The following is a 21,457-nucleotide window of genomic DNA, read 5'->3' on the forward strand; positions in this document are numbered from 1 at the left end:
CAGATACAAAATATTTGGTTGACCATCTTTTTCTTTAAGTATTTTAAATATATTTCATCCCACTGTCATTTGGCCTCTATGTTTTGTGAGAAGACATTATCTGTTAATCATAGTGAGAAATCTGAGATGAACCATATTTTCTGTTGCTTCTTTGAAGATTTTTTCCTTGTCGTTCAACAGTTTGCTTATTGTGTATCTTTATGTGAGTTTTTGTGTTAATTATATCAAGAGTTCTTTGAGCTTATTGGTTTGTAGATTTATGTCTTTCATCAAATTTGGGAAGTTTTTGACCATTATTTCTTCAAATACACTTCCTGCCTCTTTCTCTTTCACTTCTCAGGCTCTCACAATGCATGTTTATTTGCTTGCTTTTTGTCACAGGTCCTTTAGGTTTTGATCACTTTTCTTCATTGTTTTCCTTTTGCTGCTTGGACTCCATAATTTTAATTGTCCTATCTTTATTTGCTATCTCTTTCTTCTGCCAGCTCACACCTGTTTTTGAACCACTTTAGTGAATTTTTCATCTCAGGTATTGTATTTTTCAGTCCCCCAAATTGTTCCTTTTATAATTTTCACCTCTTTATTGATAATCCCATTTTGTTTATCCATTTATTTATAAAATTTCCTTTCTTTTTCCATGTTTTCTTCTTGCTTTTTAAGCTTCCTTAAGATAGTTATGTTAAAATATTTGTAGATAAACCCAATTTCTAGATTTCTCAAGGGTAGTTTTTATCTATTTATTTATTTTTTAATGAGCCTTGTTTCCTGTTTTTTATTATGTGCTTTGTGATTTTCTTTTTTATTGTTGACAACTGATCATTTGAATATTAGAATTTGGTAACTCTTGAAATTTAGTTGCCCCTAATACTGGCCAATTTTTCTGTATTGTTAAACATTTTAGCCTCTTATTTCCCAGTCTTTTTGTTTTTTTAATTTCTGCCAAGATTTATTCTTTGACATATGAAGATACTGAACTCTTTATTTCTTAGGTTATGTTCAGCTAGGGTTTTAACAGGTATTTCTTCAAAAGCCAGGAGCTAAATAAAAAAGAACAAGAACCAAACAAAAAACCTAAAACTTCTTCTGTTTACAGATTGGTTCTGTGCCGCAGCAGTCCTTCATCATTTAGCCATGCTTGCAGTCATCTTAGTGATCAGCTTCAGGTGGAAGGTTTTGATCTTCTGTTTGCACTGGGCATGTACGTTTTCCGATATACATGGGTGCTTTTGAAAGTCTTAATTTCCCAAGGAAACTCTCACCTACTCTTGCTCCCAGGCATTAGGTGGCCTTTTTAATATTTAGTTGTAACCTTTGCCCTATGTGTCTGCCTGTTAATTTAGCTTGCAGTGTGTTCAAGAGCAATGCCTACCACTCTTTTTGAATTAGACAAAAAAGAGATGAATGTTCTCTGTTAGTCCTTCAGGTAGCTCCTAAGTAAGTTAGAATAGAGTCACATAATATTTTGCAAATGTGGTCTGCTTTGCTCCCTCCAGAACAAAGTACAGGTCTCCCACACTGGAAACTGCATCCCTCTTCAAGACTGCTGTGTTCCAGGGCACCTGCGTGGCTCAGTGGGTGAAAGCCTCTGCCTTTGGCTCAGGTCATGATCCCAGTGTCTTGGGATCGAGCCCCGCATCGGGCTCTCTGCTCAGCCGGGAGCCTCTTTCCTTCCTCTCTCTCTGCCTTCCTCTCTGCCTACTTATGATCTCCCTCTGTCAAATAAATAAATAAAATTAAAAAAAAAAAAAAAAAGGACTGCAGTGTACCAAGGTAGGAGTAGGGTAATGGCAAGTAACAATACCACAAAGCCTTCAAGAAGTCTCTTTCTTCATTCATTGTTCATTTGGTTTTTGTAAATCTTGGATTGTCTTCCAGAATCACTGCAAAGTTGGTTCTGACAGTTATTGCTTGTTTTCAGTGTTTCTTTGGGAGGATGAGTTTGGAGTTGTATAGTCTGCCACTCCACTGATGTCACTCTTCTTTCTTCTTGAAAATTATTCTATTAATGATTTAATAGGAATAACAAAAATACTACCTTCTTAAAATTATCCATTTGAAATATTATTTATTTAGAAGTTTCTATATATTTGTTTTTTACATCTGACTTTATATTATTTAAAATAATAATTTTGACCCCCTGTCTTGGCCCTGAAGGGGCTGGATGGACAAGTTGAATGTAGTAGCTCTAATCTGAGCAGTGCTACCTCTTCCTCCTCATCCCAACACTGGTGATGAGCCAAGTAAGTGGCCATGGCCCTTGGTAAAACTGTGGGCAGGCTGGGCCTGAGCCTGGCATCTGTTTGCTTTGCGTGGAGGATGTGGATGCTGTGGAGGCAGCCTCTCCACTCCATGTATGTGAACATGAGAAGTGGTCCTGACAGGCTGGCAGGGCTGAGGCCAGTAGGAAGGAGAACCACCAGTAAGTAGTAGGTGTGCAACAGAGAGAAATGTGAATCACTCCAGGCTCTCTTTGTTTAGAGTTATCTTAATCAGGGAACACAGATGTTCTTAACAGCATTGAGAAATCAGACTGACTGTTTGTCCAGTTATGTCACTCTAGGGTCATCTGTTTTTAGGCTGTTTATGTCTAGAATATCTATCGCTGGGTTGCTAGGAGGAGGCTCAGTGTTTGCATTTTCACCAGTCAGTTTCAGAGACTACATTATTAATCTAGATTGGAAAGCCTATCGATTTAGGTGCTGGAGATGAAGTCAGAAAAATCATGAACCCTCATTTTGAAGAAATATATGCTACTGAGTTCTCTGAAACTATGATATGGCAGCTTCAGAAAAAGAAATACAGAGTTCTTGGTATAAATGAATAGCAGAATACAGGGTTCCACTATGATATAAGTTGCTTAAATGTGCTGGACAGCCCCTGACTGTGTTGAAAGATACCAGAAATGTCTTGGAGGCAATGAGAGACAGGGTCATCCTTGTTCGGGTTTTACCCTTTCATCCCTATGTGGAAAACATAGGTGGCAAGTGGGAGGAACCTTCAGAAATTTTAGAAACCAAGAGATAGAATTGGGATGAACAAGTCAGTAGCTTGCTTGAAGTTTTCAGAAAAGCTGGTTTTGTTACCAGAGCTTTCACCAGACTGCCATACCTGTGTGAAGACGACATGTGTAATGACTACTACTGTTTTTAAACCAGTATAAATACTTGGAGGCTCAAGTCCTCAGAGCCTACCCCAAAAATGTACACTCCAGAAGAGGGTCTGTGTTTGTGATTATGTGAAGAGGGGACCTTTGGGAACTGCCATTGCTATATCATGTAGTGATTTAAATAGCCAAACTACTAATTATTTCTTTGTAGTGTATAAAAGGAATATTTTTAAAAAACAAAAACCCAACTTTTTGAGGGTTTTTATCAACTCTTTACTCAGTAATACAAGTCACATTCTAATTATGGAAGATATTTTTTATACTTAATTGCCGTAAGGATTCATTCCCAGTCAAAGCAGTGGTCACAGCTTCACATGGAACCAATAAATATGTATTGTTTTTGATGAAAGGAAGACTGGCAATAAAGCTGTCCATTCACTTGCAAATATTTGGTTATAAGGTAGAGCCACTGACACTCTTTCATGTTTAGAAATTTTGTCATTATTCAAAAAATGTTTTTGATCATGCTACTAAACATTTTTGGAGATAAAAAATAAAGTAGTAACTTTTTTTTTTCCTCAAAGATTTTACTCATTCATTTGATAGAGAGATCACAAGTAGGCAGAGAGGCAGACAGAGACAGAGGGGAAGCAGGCTTCCTGCTGAGCAGAGAGCCTGATGTGGGGCTTGATCCCAGGACCCTGAGATCACGACCTGGGCTGAAGGCAGAGGCTTAACTCACTGAGCCACCCAGGCACCCCAAGTAGTAACTTCTAAATATTATGTCAAGAATTAAATGTGGCCATTAAATCATTAGAATGTAGATAATAATAATAGAGAATATGGAATATTATTAAATAGACACATTTTTGTGTTTACTTGAGCACTGGGGATATTTAGCATACATAAATTAATGTAGAGAGACTGTTGTCTCTCTGTTGAGATCATGTCCTTAGTGTCTACTGCCTTCATAGACAATGCTGAGTCATTATACTTTGCCTTACTATGTCAGCACTTGAATATACTTAATTAATTTATTTTTTAAAGCATTTTCTTCGGGATTTAAATCTAATGAAAAAGATTTCAGTAGTAATGTTCATTTAAAAGGTTTCAGGTCTCTACACTATTTATGGCATATTAACCTATCACAATTAAATGTAGCTGTCCATAGGTTTGTTTTTAACTCAGTTTAAAGCAAATCCTTTTTCCACTCTTACTATTAAATATTCATTGCACACACTTGATGGCATTTCTGTAACAATTTATAGAGATAAGCCCTATATTTTAAATTATGTAATACTTTTTAGAATTCATACCTAGTATGATGTGATCTTCCAAAACTTAATATTGTTGAGATGTAAACTGAGGGCCCAGTTGGGTAGATGTGTTTGTTTATAGCATTACTCTGGTAATTTTAAATCTAAAGTGGTTTAGGGGTACCTGGGTGGCTCAGTGAGTTAAAGCCTCTGCCTTTGGCTCAGGTAATGGTCCCAGGGTCCTGGGATCTAGCCCTGCATTGGGCTGTGTGCTCTGCAGGGAGCCTGCTTCCTTCTCTCTCTGCCTGCTTCTCTGCCTGCTTTTGATCTCTTTCTGTCAAATAAATAAATAAAATCTTAAAGAAAAAATAAAGTAGTTTAAAATATCTGGTTCTACCTTAATGAAAGAGATGTTTGTACATAAAAAGCACTATCAAAGTCTTTTGTAAATCTTCATTTAGCATGATTTTCGACAGTGCGTAGATATTATAAATGCCCTTGGCCAAACACGACTGCAGTAAAAGTTAAAAAAGAATTTGGAATTTATCTTGTTTTGAGATCTTAGTCACCATTATATACATTATTTGCTTAATAAGTTAGATATATATATGTTAGAAATTACTAATGGAAAATATATGCTCTGTCTATCCTCATTTAAAATACTTCAGCTACAGAGGTATTTCTTTCAAATCAGTCAACTTATTTTAATTGTGAGTGCTAGGAATTCATTTTACAGTTATTTACCAATGAGAAATTAGTCTGTTATGTAAATTTCACATTGTAATTGTCACAAATAATTGAACTATCCCTGTGAATATATGTTGCACAATATACATACACAACATACATAATGTGTATGTGATTTATCTATTTATTAGAGTTTCCTCAGTAAGTATATCTAGATTATCTTATTGGTTAATTTACATTAAATACTGAAATACTTTTAAGATCACAATTGCATTTTAAAAATTAAGTTACTTTTCAAGCAACCGAAAGGTGATCTGTTATCTTAAAGCACTTTTTAAGTATTTGTGCTGTCTGATCATTTAAAGGTCTTTGTGCAAGATTATTGTAATAACGTACCTATGCTTGCGTGTGTATTTGTATGTGTGTATATGAGAGAGAGAGAGAGAGAGAGGGAAAGAGAAGAAGGGAAAGAGATCTGAAAGCAACCGTTACCTCCTTTTTACAGTTATGGCACCTTAGTACAAGAATCAGAACAGAAACTAAAAACATCATATTAAACTCTCTTGCACCCTCTGTTGTTATTTTTGGGGAACACTACATGTATCTTTCCATGATTGTATTGGCATTAGACTTACTAAAATCCCTGATAAAATTAACACTTAGTTTATTATACTTGCTCCAAATTAGGTTCATAGTAAAGTAGCATTTATCTATAATTCTTGGTTTATGTTTCCTTCTATTACAAATATGTTTTTATTGTATAACACCTTAAGTCAAAGAGGAACCTCTCTGTTTGTCTTTGATTTCTCCTAGTTACCAGTTTCAAGCCCCTCCAAATGTTTCACACAAATGAAAATCTCTGCAGGATATACACACTGTATATACAGTTTTCCAGAATTACAAATTGTGCCTGTTCTTTTGTAAATCTTTCAATTGTCAGACAGTTTCCTTCCAAAATAAGAATCTGGAATCGTCCATACTAAAATTAAGAATTTATAACTGTTAGGAACAGATGTTTTCATAAACATTTGCTATAATTTATTTCAACTAGAGGTTTGAAGAAACAAAGCAGTTTTTCCCGCTTCAAAACTTTACTGCCTTTTCCCCAATAGCAAACTCTGAAATCTTTTCTCTAATACTATTCAGAAAAATAATTGTACTCCTTATTTAGTATGTTTTTGAAAAAGAAAAACTGCTTTTTTTCCTTATTCCCATCCTTCGAAGGTTATATTTAATGTGATATGCTCATTTTGAAACATGTATAAAATGAAGAAAACCTTTGTAATATATTATGATGGCAAAACCTAGTTTAAGAAGCTGAAAGTCTCTTAATTATTTGAAGGATTTTATATTTGATCTGGTAAATATCAGCAGAAGGGAAGAAATATTCTATTGGTGAGATCTTCTGTATTTAAGTAATTACAATCTTTAGTTTTAAAGAGAAAGAAGGCTCATATTTTAAATGTATGATATAGTTACTTATTTTATGCTGATTATAGAATGTTTCACAGGAAATGTCTGCAAGCTGTTAAATAACATGTGTTGTAAGAAATTTTCATTTAGTAAGAAACAGAGTAATTTTCTTTAAATCCTTTTAGTTTATTTATTATAATACCATTTAATTTTTTAAGAAAATCAAGTATTTTCTATGAGCGATCTTATAGTATCCATGTTTTCAAAGAACTAATAAAATATGCCCAGCTAAATTGATCTTAAACATTTAAGTGGTTTTGGATAATTTTCTTCTATAAAATTTGGCAATAGTTTTGAATGCTGTAATCCATTTTAGGATTTTTGTTTAATGAGAAAAAAAAAAACCTAAAGTACATTTTGAAAAAAGAATAGCATGGAACACTGGGTGTGGTGCATAAACAATGCATTTTAGAACACAGAAATAAAAAAAATTAAAAAGAAAAGTAAGTGGACTCAGTCCAGTTCTTGTCCTCCTAAACAGTTTGGCACAGCTGTAAAGATTTTGAAAAGAACCAACATTCTTGACTAATCTGTCAACTATAAAATGTGCAAAGAAAAATAGGTAGCTGTCATTAAAATTACATTTCAGCTTTCAATAACCATTTAATGAGTACCATAATTATATAAGTATGGTACCTTAAGTACTGTACTCAATAATTAAAAATAATCTCATCTTTAAAGTGAAAGCTCTGTAATTACTATTTGACTTAACCAGGACCACTGTGATGATCTCCAGTGGCACCTTAGATTGTTCAAAGTGGATTAAAAGTATAAATTAAAATGGATAAATCATTAAATTATTAAGCTTTAAATATCATAAAAATGAATATAACCTGATGTTTGATAGTTACATTACAAGAATTAGAAGTATAAAATGTAATCAGAATCTAGTCTTTTTAATTCATTTCTAAGAATAAATGGTCTATTTAATAGTAGTATACTATGGTTTCATAAAAACTGTACTTTGAAGTATATATTTTAAAATGTAAACTACTAAAATTAAATTTCTATCAATAAGCATATATATTTTATACTGTGGCATTGGTAAGCATATTTTAAACTTCTTTAGCACATTTATTTTTATTCTATAATCTTTTAACTAATAGGTATGAATTTGTTCTAAGTTTGATACTATGAATATAACAGTTTCTTGAGTGGGATTTTTTTTTTCTCTAAATGTTTGATATTACCATATGATGCTGAAATAACTTTCAATGTTGTTTTTCCATTTTTAAAGTTGCTGAACTCTTGCCCACAGTTAAAACATAAAGCTTTAGGGACAATATTAAGGTGTATGAAAAGTTCGTTGGAATGCATTCACCACCTCCAAAGCCTGCTTTCTCTTTTACCTCTGCTCACCAAATTCCTCGGCCATGGAGAGCTGGGGATATCCTAGGTTCCCTGTCTGTTGCTCTCTTTTGGCTGTACCAATGGTCAGGACAGGTGACGTGGTCACTAACAAAGAGTTGCCCTTTGTTTATAAAGACTAATGCATGATTAAATGGTTGACAAATTTTGGTGTTGATTATGATTCATTAAAAAATGTACTGTGCTTCATTTGTTCTGTTAGCAATTATTTTGATAGTATTTCTATCCAATTTAGGAATGGTGGTATTTATATTTTAGCATCGAAATGCTCTGTAATTACTATTTGACTTAACCAGGACCAGAATTAATTACTATTTGACTTAACCAGAATTTTTTGCATAAGGACCTCTGATTACAAGAGATATTTGGGGGCTAGGGGTAAAGGGATAATGCTTTTGGACCCAATATACTGCATAGAGCTGTCATTCAGCAGCTTTTCAACTAAAATATTCAGTTTCATAATCTTCATTATTTCAGTGTTTTTAAATTTTTTTTTCCAGGAGATTCAAATAAAAATGGAAGAAGAAGTTCTACTTTAGATTCTGATGGGACTTTTAATTCCTATAGGTAGGTGATGAATACATAGATACATATTATTATAAGACAATATACAAGATGTTACAGGATTCCAGTCTTAGAGTAGTAAGGAAATGTTACCTGTGCTCTAAAAATAAGTCAAATGTAAAGAATATTGTGATATGTGATTGTTCTACAGGCTGTAATGAACAGTGTAACCTTTTAGGTTCTAAAGTAAATGGCCTTACTGTAGACATCAGTTGTTAGTATATAATTGGTATGAATGCACATGTAGTATTAAGCTCCATTATAATCCATTTTTTATTTTGTTTTTGCAGTATATCTGTTACCTTACTAAAGGCTTCCATTTGTTTAAGTTTCCTGTTAAAACAGAATATATTCCTTATGAGTGTTTAAGAGAATATGAAATGTAACCCATGGTTACATCAAGTGCTGTTTGTTTATATCCCATTTGGTTCTTCAACAAATGGGGCAGTTACATCTCAGTTAGTGATTTTTTTTTTTTTAAGGATGTGCTGGTTAATAAAACATGTATCTTCTCTGGTATTTTGGTTATATTCTCCTTATTACTTAATTTCCTTGAGTAAATGTTTATGGATTTTGTGCCTTCATAACAGGGAAACCTAGGAAGAAGAAAGATTATATTATTTCCAGTAATATTTGAATATTCATATACTTAACCAATGTAATATAAAAACTAGGTTGTTTTAAGGAAAAAATGTTCAGATTCAATAATAATACATTTAAGCATTGTAGATAGCAGTGCAGATTCTTAAAGAAATACTTCAAGTACACTGTCCTGATGGTTAATTAGTTCCGACTCTTTTGCAGTGACAATACAGTACACACAAGAACCACTGTACACTTGGAAACTCACTTGAATGTTAAGCTGTAACTCCTTCTTTTATGTAATAAATACGGAGTTTATGATTGGATTCTTTATATTTTTATTTGAAAACATATTGTATGTCCCTAATTGGAACTGTGTCATTTGTCTTTTCATAATCTAGGCAAGCTTTTAATATCTAGAATTGGGCCTTGTGCACAGGAAGGAAGCACTTAATAAGAATGTGGTAAATTAGAAAGTTTTTTTACAATTTGTTCATGAATTCCAGAAATGAGATGGTAATTGAAACACTTGACATCTTTATTTTATATCAGTTGGGGTCTGTATAAATAATCAGTCGTTCAAGTGTCACAGATACTACAAAAGGCTTATGTTCCCATGGTTTTCTAGAAGGGTATTATCACAGCAGTAAAGCTCATATGTTGTCATTATATTTTCAGTGTACTCATCCTACCTTATAAATGTTGGAATTCTTCAAATCCTTCTTTTAGTGCTGAAGTGAATATAAAAGATAGTTAAACATTCATGATTTGGCATGTAAGTGAAGAATGTTAATATGATAATATATGTGAAATCTATGTTGTTAGTATCATTGCTAGATATAAATACAATAAAAATAGCTAAGACAAAAGGAAAATAGGAATGTATTTCAAAGGAAGGAAAATCCATATCTGTATATAGTTTGTTGGTGAGTTAAATTTTATTGTTACATTTGTAGTTTAGCTAATTATAGTAAATAATGGACATAATATAAAGTTAAGAGAAATGTGTTAATGTGAAGGCACAGTATTATCTTGTAGTTTATTTTATTCTTGAATAGTTTGAAGATTAAAATGTTTTAGTATTATTGAATGATAATTATACTTTGAAAATGAACTCCTAATGCAACTTTGCACAATAAATACTAATGTTGTTAACTAATATAATTTTAATCAATGCCTGTCAGTGTTGTAATGTTAGGATATTAATTTATTGTTGTAATTAAAAAGGCAAGATAAAAAGCTCAGGTAGTACAATATATAAAAACGAGCTTTTCATAGTTGGCAGGCCAGTGCTGTTATTAAATAGTATTATAGTATTTAAGGTGTGAAATGAATATTTTTCTACTCAGCAGGCAATAGCTTTTACAATATAATGAGCTTACTTGTGAATTTGACACTTGGGTTAAATGCAGAATTCATAGAAGCATAGCTCTGGGGTGTATTTTCATACTAAGGTTAACTGATAAAACCTAGGAATTGTTGCGTGATCACTCTAAAATGCAACAGAATTGTCAGTAAAATTCCTTTTTGAAAATGAAAATTATTTTTCTGTTGCTATCATTGCTATTTTAAACGTTACATAAATTATTAGAAAAATGTGACTGTTAACCCTCAAAGCTCCTTTAGCCTACAAGTTCTACCTTTGTCTTATTACAACTGTTTCAGAAATCCTGACCTTTCTTCACAGTCAGGTAGTTCTGGCTGCCAGCCTAGTACCATCATATTCAAGTTCTGTATACTTCTATCCAGGATAATGATTAGCCTTAGTTTGTCATCTTGTAAGACAGACATTCTAATGTCTAACCTGCTTCCTCCTCACAACTCTTGTAAAGACTGATCAAATGTAGGAGATAAAGCCTTTTGAAAATCCAATTGCAAACCCATTGCGTTTATTAATTCTTTCTGGAATTGTGTCTTTCATCTAAATTGGCAACTTTGTTGCTTTAGCCTTCATTTAACCCTCCAATACATTACCCTTTTATAGTGTATGTGGAGGTTTTATTATTAACTATTGAATTCAGTCTTGAATTGGTCACCCAAGTCTGTACTCTTCTTCCCATTATGTATTTGTCTTATTGTGGTCTTGGATTGTCACTTTCAAGAGGGCAGAGTCACTGATTGTTGTTGTTTTGTTTTTCATTTGTTAATAATGCCTAAATATATGGTGAGATGGTTCAGATCCTAACTCCAAATACTTGGGAGACTTGGACAAGTCTTAGCCTCAGTTTCCTCACCATTAGAGTGGGGGTAAGAAGGAGGAGATGATGGGATAGTATCATGTGGTAAATGCTGAGTAAATAGTAGCTGCGTTTATCTTCTTGTCTGTGGCATCATCATCATCATCATCATTGGTAACCTCCTGGTATTGAGAATTTTTTGCAGTGCCCTGATACAGAGACACTGAAAGGAAGGGAAAAAAGAATGTGTGACTTACAGGACAATATCTTTTGTCTGTTTGGAGGAAAGAAGCTAAGAACAAGCTTAACCTGAGGCTTGAAACTCTCAATCTGATACAGTATTCCAGTTGCCTTCAAAATTTGCTACAAAAGCAAATTTGTACACATAACAGTGATATAAGGAAGACGTTTATTCTTTGTATAAGTTTAGACGTGGATTTTTGGAATTTTGACAAATTCTGAAATACATAATTGATCAGAACCAAACACGATAGTACTATATGCCTAATGTTCATAGATTTGTTTTTCATAGGCCAAGAGGTTTTACCTGGATTTGTGTCTTTTGTGGTTTTGCTTCATTGATTCCAATGGAGTGCAGCTGAATTTAACAACTAAGGCACCAGTATGAATATTATATGGTGCCTAGATAATAGATTAGATCTTGTTTTAGAACTTCTTGTTAAAATTCAGTTTTATGTCTCCCAACTAATTTGCAGATGATGTGTTAAAATGGAAAATTTAGAAGACTTGAGAAGTTAGTATTGGTTTATGCAGTAGATCTTATGATTTTTAAAGACCAGTGTTCTCTGTCAGTTTATATGAGCCTTCTGTATTTCTTACTTAAATATTAAAACTGAGAGACCCTTGCTGGGTATGAAAGAAGAATAGTGGTTTGCTGATTAGCAGTTTGCAGTAGATGATTAAGTTAGTGACTGTAGCACAAGGCCTCATGGTAGAAGGAATATTCTTTCCCCACCACCCTCCTCCTTTCCCAAGGGCAGCTGACCTTCTCCTCTCCAAAGAGGCGAGCCCCTTGCCAGCACATATGACTACAGACTATTACATTAATCTGTTTAGCTGTAGTACCAGCTGCTTGCATGTTTTTAATTATCTTATTAGATGGCATAACAGTGACCTATGAAATAAATTGAAGGTGAACATTTTTAAACTTTCCCTTTTTTACCCTATGTTTCTAAATATATTTATTGGTCAAATTACACCTATCCACAAAAGTTCATAGAAGTCTGTATGGTTTTTTAACCCGTGTAATGCTTTTTTCACATATAATGTTAGGATTCCCAAAATAGAAAATAACTTCATTTTTGCCTCATTTTTGACTTAGGATATAAAGATTTAGAATTGCCTCATTTGAGATTTAGGTAGTGTTTATGTAGTAACAAATCCATGTTAAAATACATTGCTTAAATAGTCAGTTTAGTTAGAGAAGACCCCGACAAGTTATTGGCATTCTCGGGGAAACGCAGAATATTGCTTAATTTTCAGACATCATCTTGGTGTGTTGTATAAATGTCATAGGATAGAAAATAAGTCATTGTAGATCATTTTTAAATAATTTTTTTACTTAACTATGATTTTCTAGATTCTGATACAGGGTAGTAAATCATGTAGTCTACCCTAATTACTTCTACAATTTAATTTCACATGGTGCCATTGCTGGGTATATTTTCCCAAGCTCTGCCATTAGGAAAAATGTATTATCTTGTGACTTTTGACAGTTGGATAATTTTCAAATAATAGTTTATAAATGAAATGTTGACTCCAGGAGACACAGTTCAAAATAGTAATAGCCAGTGGTGGTTCCGTTATAATTCATCACCAATAAACAAAGTTTGTTAATAGTTAGAAACCTTGGTGTTTCATTTTTTACAAAGGTAGTGGATGCAGAAAGGATTGCAAAATACTTATGCATGTCTTTTGAATTAGTAAATCCTACAACTGGGATGGTGGGATGACTTGAGACTTGAAACATTTATGAAGACCTCAAATAAATGTGAAGTACACGTTAGTTAAAGAACTACCCATTCTTTTTAGCTTCCTGTTTTTTCCTTTTAAGAAATAACACATTTCATATTTTAAAAGAACATTTGTTGCAGAAATAAAGGGAATTTTTCCCCCTTTATATTTTTTATTTTCTCTCCTTAAAAAAGAATTAAATAAATAAATAAAAAGCCACTTGGCTGTATATTGGGTGGTATTTATAATTTCTTAATATTGATCTGAGCTTTTGAGTTTGCCTCTCTTTATCAATATTGGGTGTTCTGTACCCCATAGAGTTAAAGGCTGTTTTGAAGTTGATAAAACATTTTTAAAGAAATTACAGCTGGTTTGGCTTTTTCACTCCAAAGTAGATTCTTTTCCTGAATAATAAAAATACATTTATTTGAACACTGTTTAGTCATTGAATGAACTTTAAAAAGTAGTCTCATAGTTTTATTATAAATATTTTTATGTGTCCTATTTATATGTAATCAGTAATTTGAGAGAATGTGGCAAATATCCTTCTATCATTTACATTTATTTCTAGTATTATACCTTTTTTGTCCCATTTGTATGTAAGTGGGTCATAGGTGTCTTGAAACAACCATGAAGTAGTGATTTAAAATATTAGTAGAGATTATAGAGTAAAAGCATACTTTGGATTTAATATTTAGAAATCTGGGTTCTGGTTTACACTCTTAGAGTGATAAAGGTTTGTTACTCTGTTACATTTAAGAATATGGATTCGGTATCAATTTAATTGCTGAATATTATACTTTTAGTCTGTTCAGGCTGCTATAACAGATATCACAGGCTAGGTGGCTTATAAACCACAGAAATTTATTTCTTGTATTTCTGGAGGCTGGGAAGTCCAAGATTAAGGTGCTGGCAGATGTGGTGTCCAGTAAAAGTCTGCTCCTGGTTCTCTATCTTTTCACAGTGCTCTCACATAGCAGCAGGGCTAGAGAGCTCTCTGAGGCACTAGTTCCATTCATGAGGGCCCACCCCCAAACACCATCACACTGGTTGTTGGGTTTCAACATATGAATTTGGGCGAAGTGGGACATTCAGTTCACAGCATATACTAAAGATAATAGAAACTAACCTGAATTTCCATCCCACTCTCTACCACCCAGTGGTTTTAAGTTCCTAAGCCCTTGCCATTTTATTTTTCTAGGTTATCAGTGCTTTGTAAGTAGATGAGAAAGGTTTTTTTTCCTGATTCTTAGATTATTGTTTTTCTCACTTTTTTTTTTTTTTTAAAGATTTGTATTTATTTATTTGAGAGAGAAGGAGCAGGGGGCAGGCAGGGGCATCTAGAGAGGGAGATGCAGACTCATGCTGAGCAGGGAGCCCAATGTGGAGCTTGATCCCAGGACCCTGAGATCATGACCTGAGCTGAAGGCAGACGTTTAACTGACTGAACCACCTAGGTGCCCCGTGCTTTTCTCACTTTGTGTTGCCTATATTTTGTTGAGAATCTATGTAACTATATGATACAAACTCTGTAAGTTTTTATCAATAATGATTCAGGAAAACAATTTGGAAAAAACATACAGATTGCAGTAAGACTGACTAAAGTTTATATCTTAGCTCTATCATCTACTGACTGTGTGACATTAGGGAAAAGAATCTGATTCCTGATTACCTCATTTGTAAAATTGGAATGTTAACAGCTCCTATATCATAGAGTTGTAGGGAGCATACCTATAATGTGTAGAACACCTGGCCCAGTTATCTAATACATGATAAACTAATTTCTGCATCTTTCCTTTCTCTCTTTTTTGAAATTTCCTTAAGCTTTTTTTTAATTCATTAAAAATATTTTGTTTATTTATTTGAGAGAGGGAGAGAGGGGACAAGAGCGGGGAGGAGCAGAGGGAGGGAGAAGCAGGCTTTCTGCTGTCCCGGGAGCCCAACATGGGGCTCGATCCCAGGACCCCAAGATCATGACCTGAGCCAAAGTCAGGCACTTAACCCACTTAGCCACCCAGGTGCTCATGAAATTTCCTTTAAGTTTTAATCAACTTTTCATCTATTTAAGTTGTCCTTTATCTCAAAAAAGTATTTTTAAAATCCTCTGCAGTCTTAAACTGGCAGTAAATGAGTATTTAAGGATTAGACCTACAGTTATCTACAAAAGATGAAATTTATAAATATCTACAGTTATCTATAGATTATATAGGAAGAATGTTTATAAAACCCACACTTATTTAGCCTCACAATCTCAGTATCAGATTTTCTTATTTCTTGTTTTCATATTTGTTGACCTAGCATGACAACCTTTATAGTTCAATGATAATTTCAGAAAGCACAAAATATGTATGTAACCATTGCATTATCCAGAAACCAAAATCAAAATAATACCTTAATTCATATCTCCATAATGAAGCCATATTTGAAAGAAGGGGGAAAAAATCACACTTGAATGATGAATATATCTTCTTGAAGTAACTTTATTATTTTTTTATGATAATGGAACTGGTCAGTGTCTATGCTTTTATGTGATATACAACTGTCTGAACTAGTTATTGATCCAATAAGGCCCTGAAAATGTTACCTTCCATTTAACTAATTAACTGGCTTGTTTGCATTTATAGTCTTACATTAACAGAACCCAAACTGACTTGAGCATACATGTTAGTTTGAGTTCCTTTGCTTCAGAAGCCCTTTCAAGCCCTTTTTATTATCTGTAGCCCAGCTCTAGGGGAAAAAAATTTTTTTTTATTTGTTTATTTACGTAGTCAGCTGCAAGCTCCAATCATCCAAGGCTGTGTAAATGTTTATCATTGAAAAGACAGGCATACATTTGAAATATGAGGATAAGCTGCTCTGAGTCAGTCATCACTGAGAGTCCCTTCCCTGAACACACTTCTTTTTTTTCCTGGTGTCCCCAGTTGAAATGCACCCCTGTCAGCCCCATGGGTCACTATTTGTAGTATATATTAGCATACTGTACTTTTTTTTTTTAATTATTTATTTGACAGAGAGAAATCACAACCAGGCAGAGAGGCATGCAGAAAGAGGGGAGGAAGCAGGCTCCCTGCGGAGCAGAGAGCCTGATGCTGGGCTCGATCCCAGGAACCTGGGACCATGACCTGAGCCGAGAAGGCAGAGGCCCCAACCCACTGAGCCACCCAGGTGCCCCCATGCTGTACTTTTTAAGTAGGGTAGTGAAATGGACAATGTCAATTTAAATATTTGGTCAGTAATGTTGAAGTGTGTTACTGGATCTATAATTTGAGAAAATAATACAAAGAAGAATGGTTTAAAAGTGGAAAGTTATAAATCTTTTTAAACATTTTACAAATACCTTGCTTATTTACTTATGGGTGTGCTTTATAGTTATATAGTTAGCTCTACATAAGGCTTGATTACTGATTTTTGATTTGACAAAGATACAGTTTAGAGGTGGAATTTTTACAGAATATTTTAATAGAGATTGATATTCAGTATTTGTCTATTTTCCGTATCAGATTACCTCAGCAGGCTCCCTGCTGAGCAAGGAACCCCCACCTTCACCCCACCCCATGCAGGGCTTAATCCCAGGACCCTGGGATCATGACTTGGGCTGAAGGCAGTCACTTAACCAACTGAGCCACCCAGGCGCCCCTGTAATCCTATTTTTTCAAGTTTTTTTCTAATCCAGAGGTTTCACAAGTGTTATTGTGACATTTGTTTTTATATATATACAATATATACATATATTTATATATGTTTATAAATATATACTATTATATATATATAATATATATTTATATATATGGTCATATGTACATAAAATATAAATATAAAAAACTATAAATTTTTGTTATATATTTGGTTTTATATATATATATATGGTTCAGGAGAGCTAACAAATCTTCAATCATCCTGCACATCTTTATTGTACACCCATTATAGACAAGCCAGGGTGCTAAACCTCCAAGACCCAAGGATGAATAAAACACTGCCCGCTGCCCACTCATCATCTCGGAGGGAAGACAGACATGGAAGCAACTAATGTAGATGATGACCAGTGTTCTAATGGGGACATTTTACTAAGAACTAGAGGAATACTAGATGGCATAGTTAAATTTGAGGGGTTGTTGGGGGAATAGTGGTTACAAGGAAGGTATATCTGCTGGACATTCTAGAGGGATAAGACTTTTCTATGAGGTGAACAATGTGAGTAAAGATAGTCTTCATTTTCTACTAACAATACATTCTTTTGGGGGAGGCCCTGTTAAAATGGTTAGACTCAATTGCCTTTACATTTGTTAGTGACAACATTATGCCCTTAGTTATAAAAGACAGCTAAAGTGGTCCTTACAGTATGAGTATTTATGTACATCTGTTTCATTCTGTTGACTTTGTTACTTTGCATGAACTAGTATTTTGATAGTATTAAAGTTTTAGATTTTAGTATATCGGAGGTGTTTGATATATTTAAATCCATGATCAAAAAATTTAACTGGGAGTTGAAAATGAGAATCTTTAAATCACAAAATTATATGAAATAGCTGATAATGATATAATTGAGAATGAATATTATGTGCTTAGAAATATGGGAAAAATCAATAAAGCAGCTATGGAATAAAAAATAGCCTGCTAATGAGAGAATATTTGAAATTTAAAAGAAGTCCTAGTATCATCTGAACATATGGACATAGTTTTCATTTCATGATTATAGATGCAATGTTCTGAGATAGTTATAGTAGTTTAGCTGGTTGACATATTTCAAGGATTTTCAAAGACTGAATTTCAAGCTATTTGTTCAGATTAGAAAAGTAATTCAGATGACAAGCCCAAGTCTCTGAACCCATTTGAAGCAAAACGGGATAGTTGAACACTATCTCTTAACTCTCATTCCAGTTTTTTAATGTGCTTCTAGGTCTTAAAGTTGCCTTGAGCAGCAGAGCTCTACTGTGATTGAACCAGGCATAGAACTCTTATTATGTGGATTTTGTTCAGTGCACAGTAATGAGTTTATAACCTCTTAAGTAACTACTTTTGTTTGGTTGCCCCTGACCACCTGGCCAAACCCAGAGCCTGCTTCTCTCTTTTAATATTCTGATTATGTAGGTTGAACAGAGACTTTTTTTTTTTTTTTCTACTTGAGAGATCTCGAAGAGGGTCGAGGGAGTAGGATAAATAAAGCCAGAGTGGTCTGACTGGTGTTTTTTTTAACACTGCTCCTGTCCCTGTTTTTCCCACTGTCACCTGGACTGTTGATGGGCCCTAGAGAAGGATCCGCATTTTCCTGCCTTTATATTTCTAGGTGTCATTCCTAATCATAATATTTTAAAAAGCTCTGTAGAAAAATGAGAATTTTCTTGTGCTAATTTTCAATTTTATAGCAGCATTTCATGTGACAGTTTTATGGAAACATTTCTTTGGTTCATATAAGGATATCTGTGGTCATATAATTAAAATTTTTGTGGCATCCATTTGGGAATATCTGAATTATTGAGCATATGGATAACAGAATAAAAAAATAACAAAAGGCCTTTTATAAAGTCAGGACTAGATTTTAGTTCTCTTGAAGTAGATGAACTTTCAGATAACATAAAATTTCATCTTCTGCCTAAGACAGGAGTTTTATGAAACATATTTTAATTTGGACAAGGAGGTCATGAGAAAATGGTTCATCTTCTACTGTGATGCAGAACAACTCTTTTTAAAAAATCAGTAATAAAAATACTAGTCCCACTGGTGTTCTAGCCTACATAGGAAACACAGTGCAGACTCAAATTAGGTCTCCACACCCTGATTCCTTCATTTTAGTGTCTTCTACCAACACTTTATCCCCTAGCCCCTATATCCAATATTCAGAAAAGGGGTTTTTCCTTTTTTTTGTTTGAGATACAGTAGGCAGTTAAGGAAAGACCACAGAGGGGTTACACATGCCAACAGTAACGTATAGCCTCATTATGATAATGTGCATTGTGGTTTTGATTCCCTCCCTGTGGGGAGAAGGCGGCCATGACAGTTCCAACAAGGACCATATAGGGCCAAACCGCACACACCACCCGCCCCCCCACTGGGAGGAGGAGTCCCTTAGATGATTGGAAGCAGCCTCAGTCAGAGACCACCCTAGCTATGACCCCATAACCTACGCAAACATAGAAAGGAAAGACAGAAGAAGACTCTGACCCCTGATGCAGTTGCCACCTCTGTGCCTGCCCCCTCTCCGACCTTGAGAGGATGCTTTCTCTTTAACTGCCAGTAAAGTCTTGCTTAAAGATTTGGCTTTGAATTCTTTCTTGGCCGATCTCAAGGATTGAGGCCTTGAGGGGAATGGGATTGGCTGCTGACATTTGGATATATAGTAACATATCAGTTATTTACAAGTCAAATTTCTAATAGTTTCAACCAGCTAGAATATAACCAGAAACCTAGAAATAGGAGGAAAACATTAGAACAGGCAAAATATTTGCTTATTAAAATATGTTTAGGCACAGGAGAGCCACTCTAGTCCTTATTCCTACAGTCTTATTTCATGTTATTTCTTAAACTAGAAAAGATACTGATAATTTATGATGTTGAATTAGGCTAAAATATGTGACAGCTTAAAGTCTAATTTGTTGTCTTTATTTTAAAAAAGACACACTGAACAAGTGACAGAGGAGTGTAGATTTAGGATTTTAAAGAGCTAATATATAATCATTATGCAGATTGGTAGCCAATAGCCTGATAGTGACAGTCATGAGAAAAATGCCCCTAAAAACAGAATGAAAAACTCCAAAAGCAAAACAGTGTCTAGTTATTTAATGTAAGAAATAGCCATCCATTTTCCAGATGCATACCACATCTGGACACAAATTTCTTTAAGGCTTAGTAATATTTTGATACTCTCAACATTTTTGTGTCACAAAAAAAAATCACTTATGTTGCATACATTGGTCTTTCATTATGCTGGGTATATGAGGTATTCAAGCATGAGATTTTTTTTATACTGTGAGATTTTTTCTTTTAAATTATAAATAGCATGAGATTTTCTGGTCACCTTTGGGTGAGGATATTTCCTTACCTTTTCAGACGCCCATGTGAAATTATTTTCTTAGGTACACTAATCCAAACAAATTATAAAGTACATAATGTCCATATTGGCTTAAAGTTTATCACATGACCCATTTATCTTCATTTGAAATTTTCATATTCTGGATATTTGAGCCAGTCTAATACAGAGTATGGTCATATTAGGTTCATGATTCAGATCTTGGATCTCATTCTTTCCAGAATTGATTATTTTTGGTAACTTACAGATGCATCACTTCATCACTTAAAGATTTGCTTCCCTAACTTTTGTGTGTATATAAGAAGAGAGGGATGAGAGGAAGCAGGGGGTAAGGGATGGTGGCAGAGACAGGGAAACCTAGGCAGGGAAAGGCAACTATAGATAGAGATAAACAATATTATATCTATATATGATCTTACTAGCACCATTCATTTAGAATTAATTATATACTGTTAGATCTCTTATGGAACCATCTTGACTTTTGTTAGCTAGTTGTATTAACTTTTAAAGCGTATCTGTCTTCTTTATCCAGTAACACTATATGGGATATATATATATAGTGCATATATTTTATCTCTTGAACTTTTTTATAGTTGTTACTCGAAAAATCAAATGTATCTATGAATGGTTTATTATCCTTAAAACACTTTGAGTTTTGATGTTCAGTATAGGAACCATTAGTGACATGAGTCTATTTAAATTTAGTTTTATATTAAATCAGTTAAAATATGTAGTTCTTCAGTTACACTAGCTATATTTCATCTGCTTAGTAGCCACATGTGGTTAATGATTACCATATTGAACAGTTAGATATAGAACATTTCTGTTATCTGAGAAAGTTCTGTTAGGTAGTGCTGATCTACAGATTTTCAAATGAATGATGGATTCAGTTATAATTCATTCAGATCTTTTTAAGAGAAAGTATTGTTTGAAGCATACATGTATTTCTATGTGTATATATAATACCCTGTAAGTCAACCCAATCTTGAAAAACTTGGTTTATGAGATTGGATTTACTTTAATTTAGGACATCAGATTTTGCTAAATAAATGTTTGTTTCTAAATTACTGCGGAATAATTTGTCTTCAATTCTGTAAGCATTTACTTCTTAATATTGTTTACATTGTAGACCGTGGCAAATTCTTATCACATTGGAAGTTAGATATCAAATCCATGCTAGTTTCACAAATAGTAAGGTAAATGTAGTGCAGTAGGGATGTGAAGAAGATGGGGGAAGTCTGCAGGA

The 21,457-nt window shown here is 33.8% G+C and overlaps 1 protein-coding gene and 1 pseudogene across 6 annotated transcripts in view; both read left to right on the plus strand.

The window, feature by feature from the left end:
* TBC1D5 (TBC1 domain family member 5) overlaps positions 1 to 21,457 on the plus strand; it is a 550,005-nt gene that overhangs the window by 273,482 nt on the left and 255,066 nt on the right. For all 6 annotated transcript variants that reach the window (XM_032332177.1, XM_032332146.1, XM_032332153.1 and 3 more), the window contains one exon: positions 8,391 to 8,457. In XM_032332177.1, coding sequence (XP_032188068.1) covers positions 8,391 to 8,457 — 67 coding nt within the window. The remainder of the gene's footprint in view (positions 1 to 8,390; positions 8,458 to 21,457) is intronic.
* LOC116584192 lies at positions 1,727 to 3,629 on the plus strand (annotated as a pseudogene).

Source organism: Mustela erminea, chromosome 1, assembly GCF_009829155.1.
Source record: "Mustela erminea isolate mMusErm1 chromosome 1, mMusErm1.Pri, whole genome shotgun sequence".
Classification (NCBI taxonomy): Eukaryota; Metazoa; Chordata; class Mammalia; order Carnivora; family Mustelidae; genus Mustela; species Mustela erminea.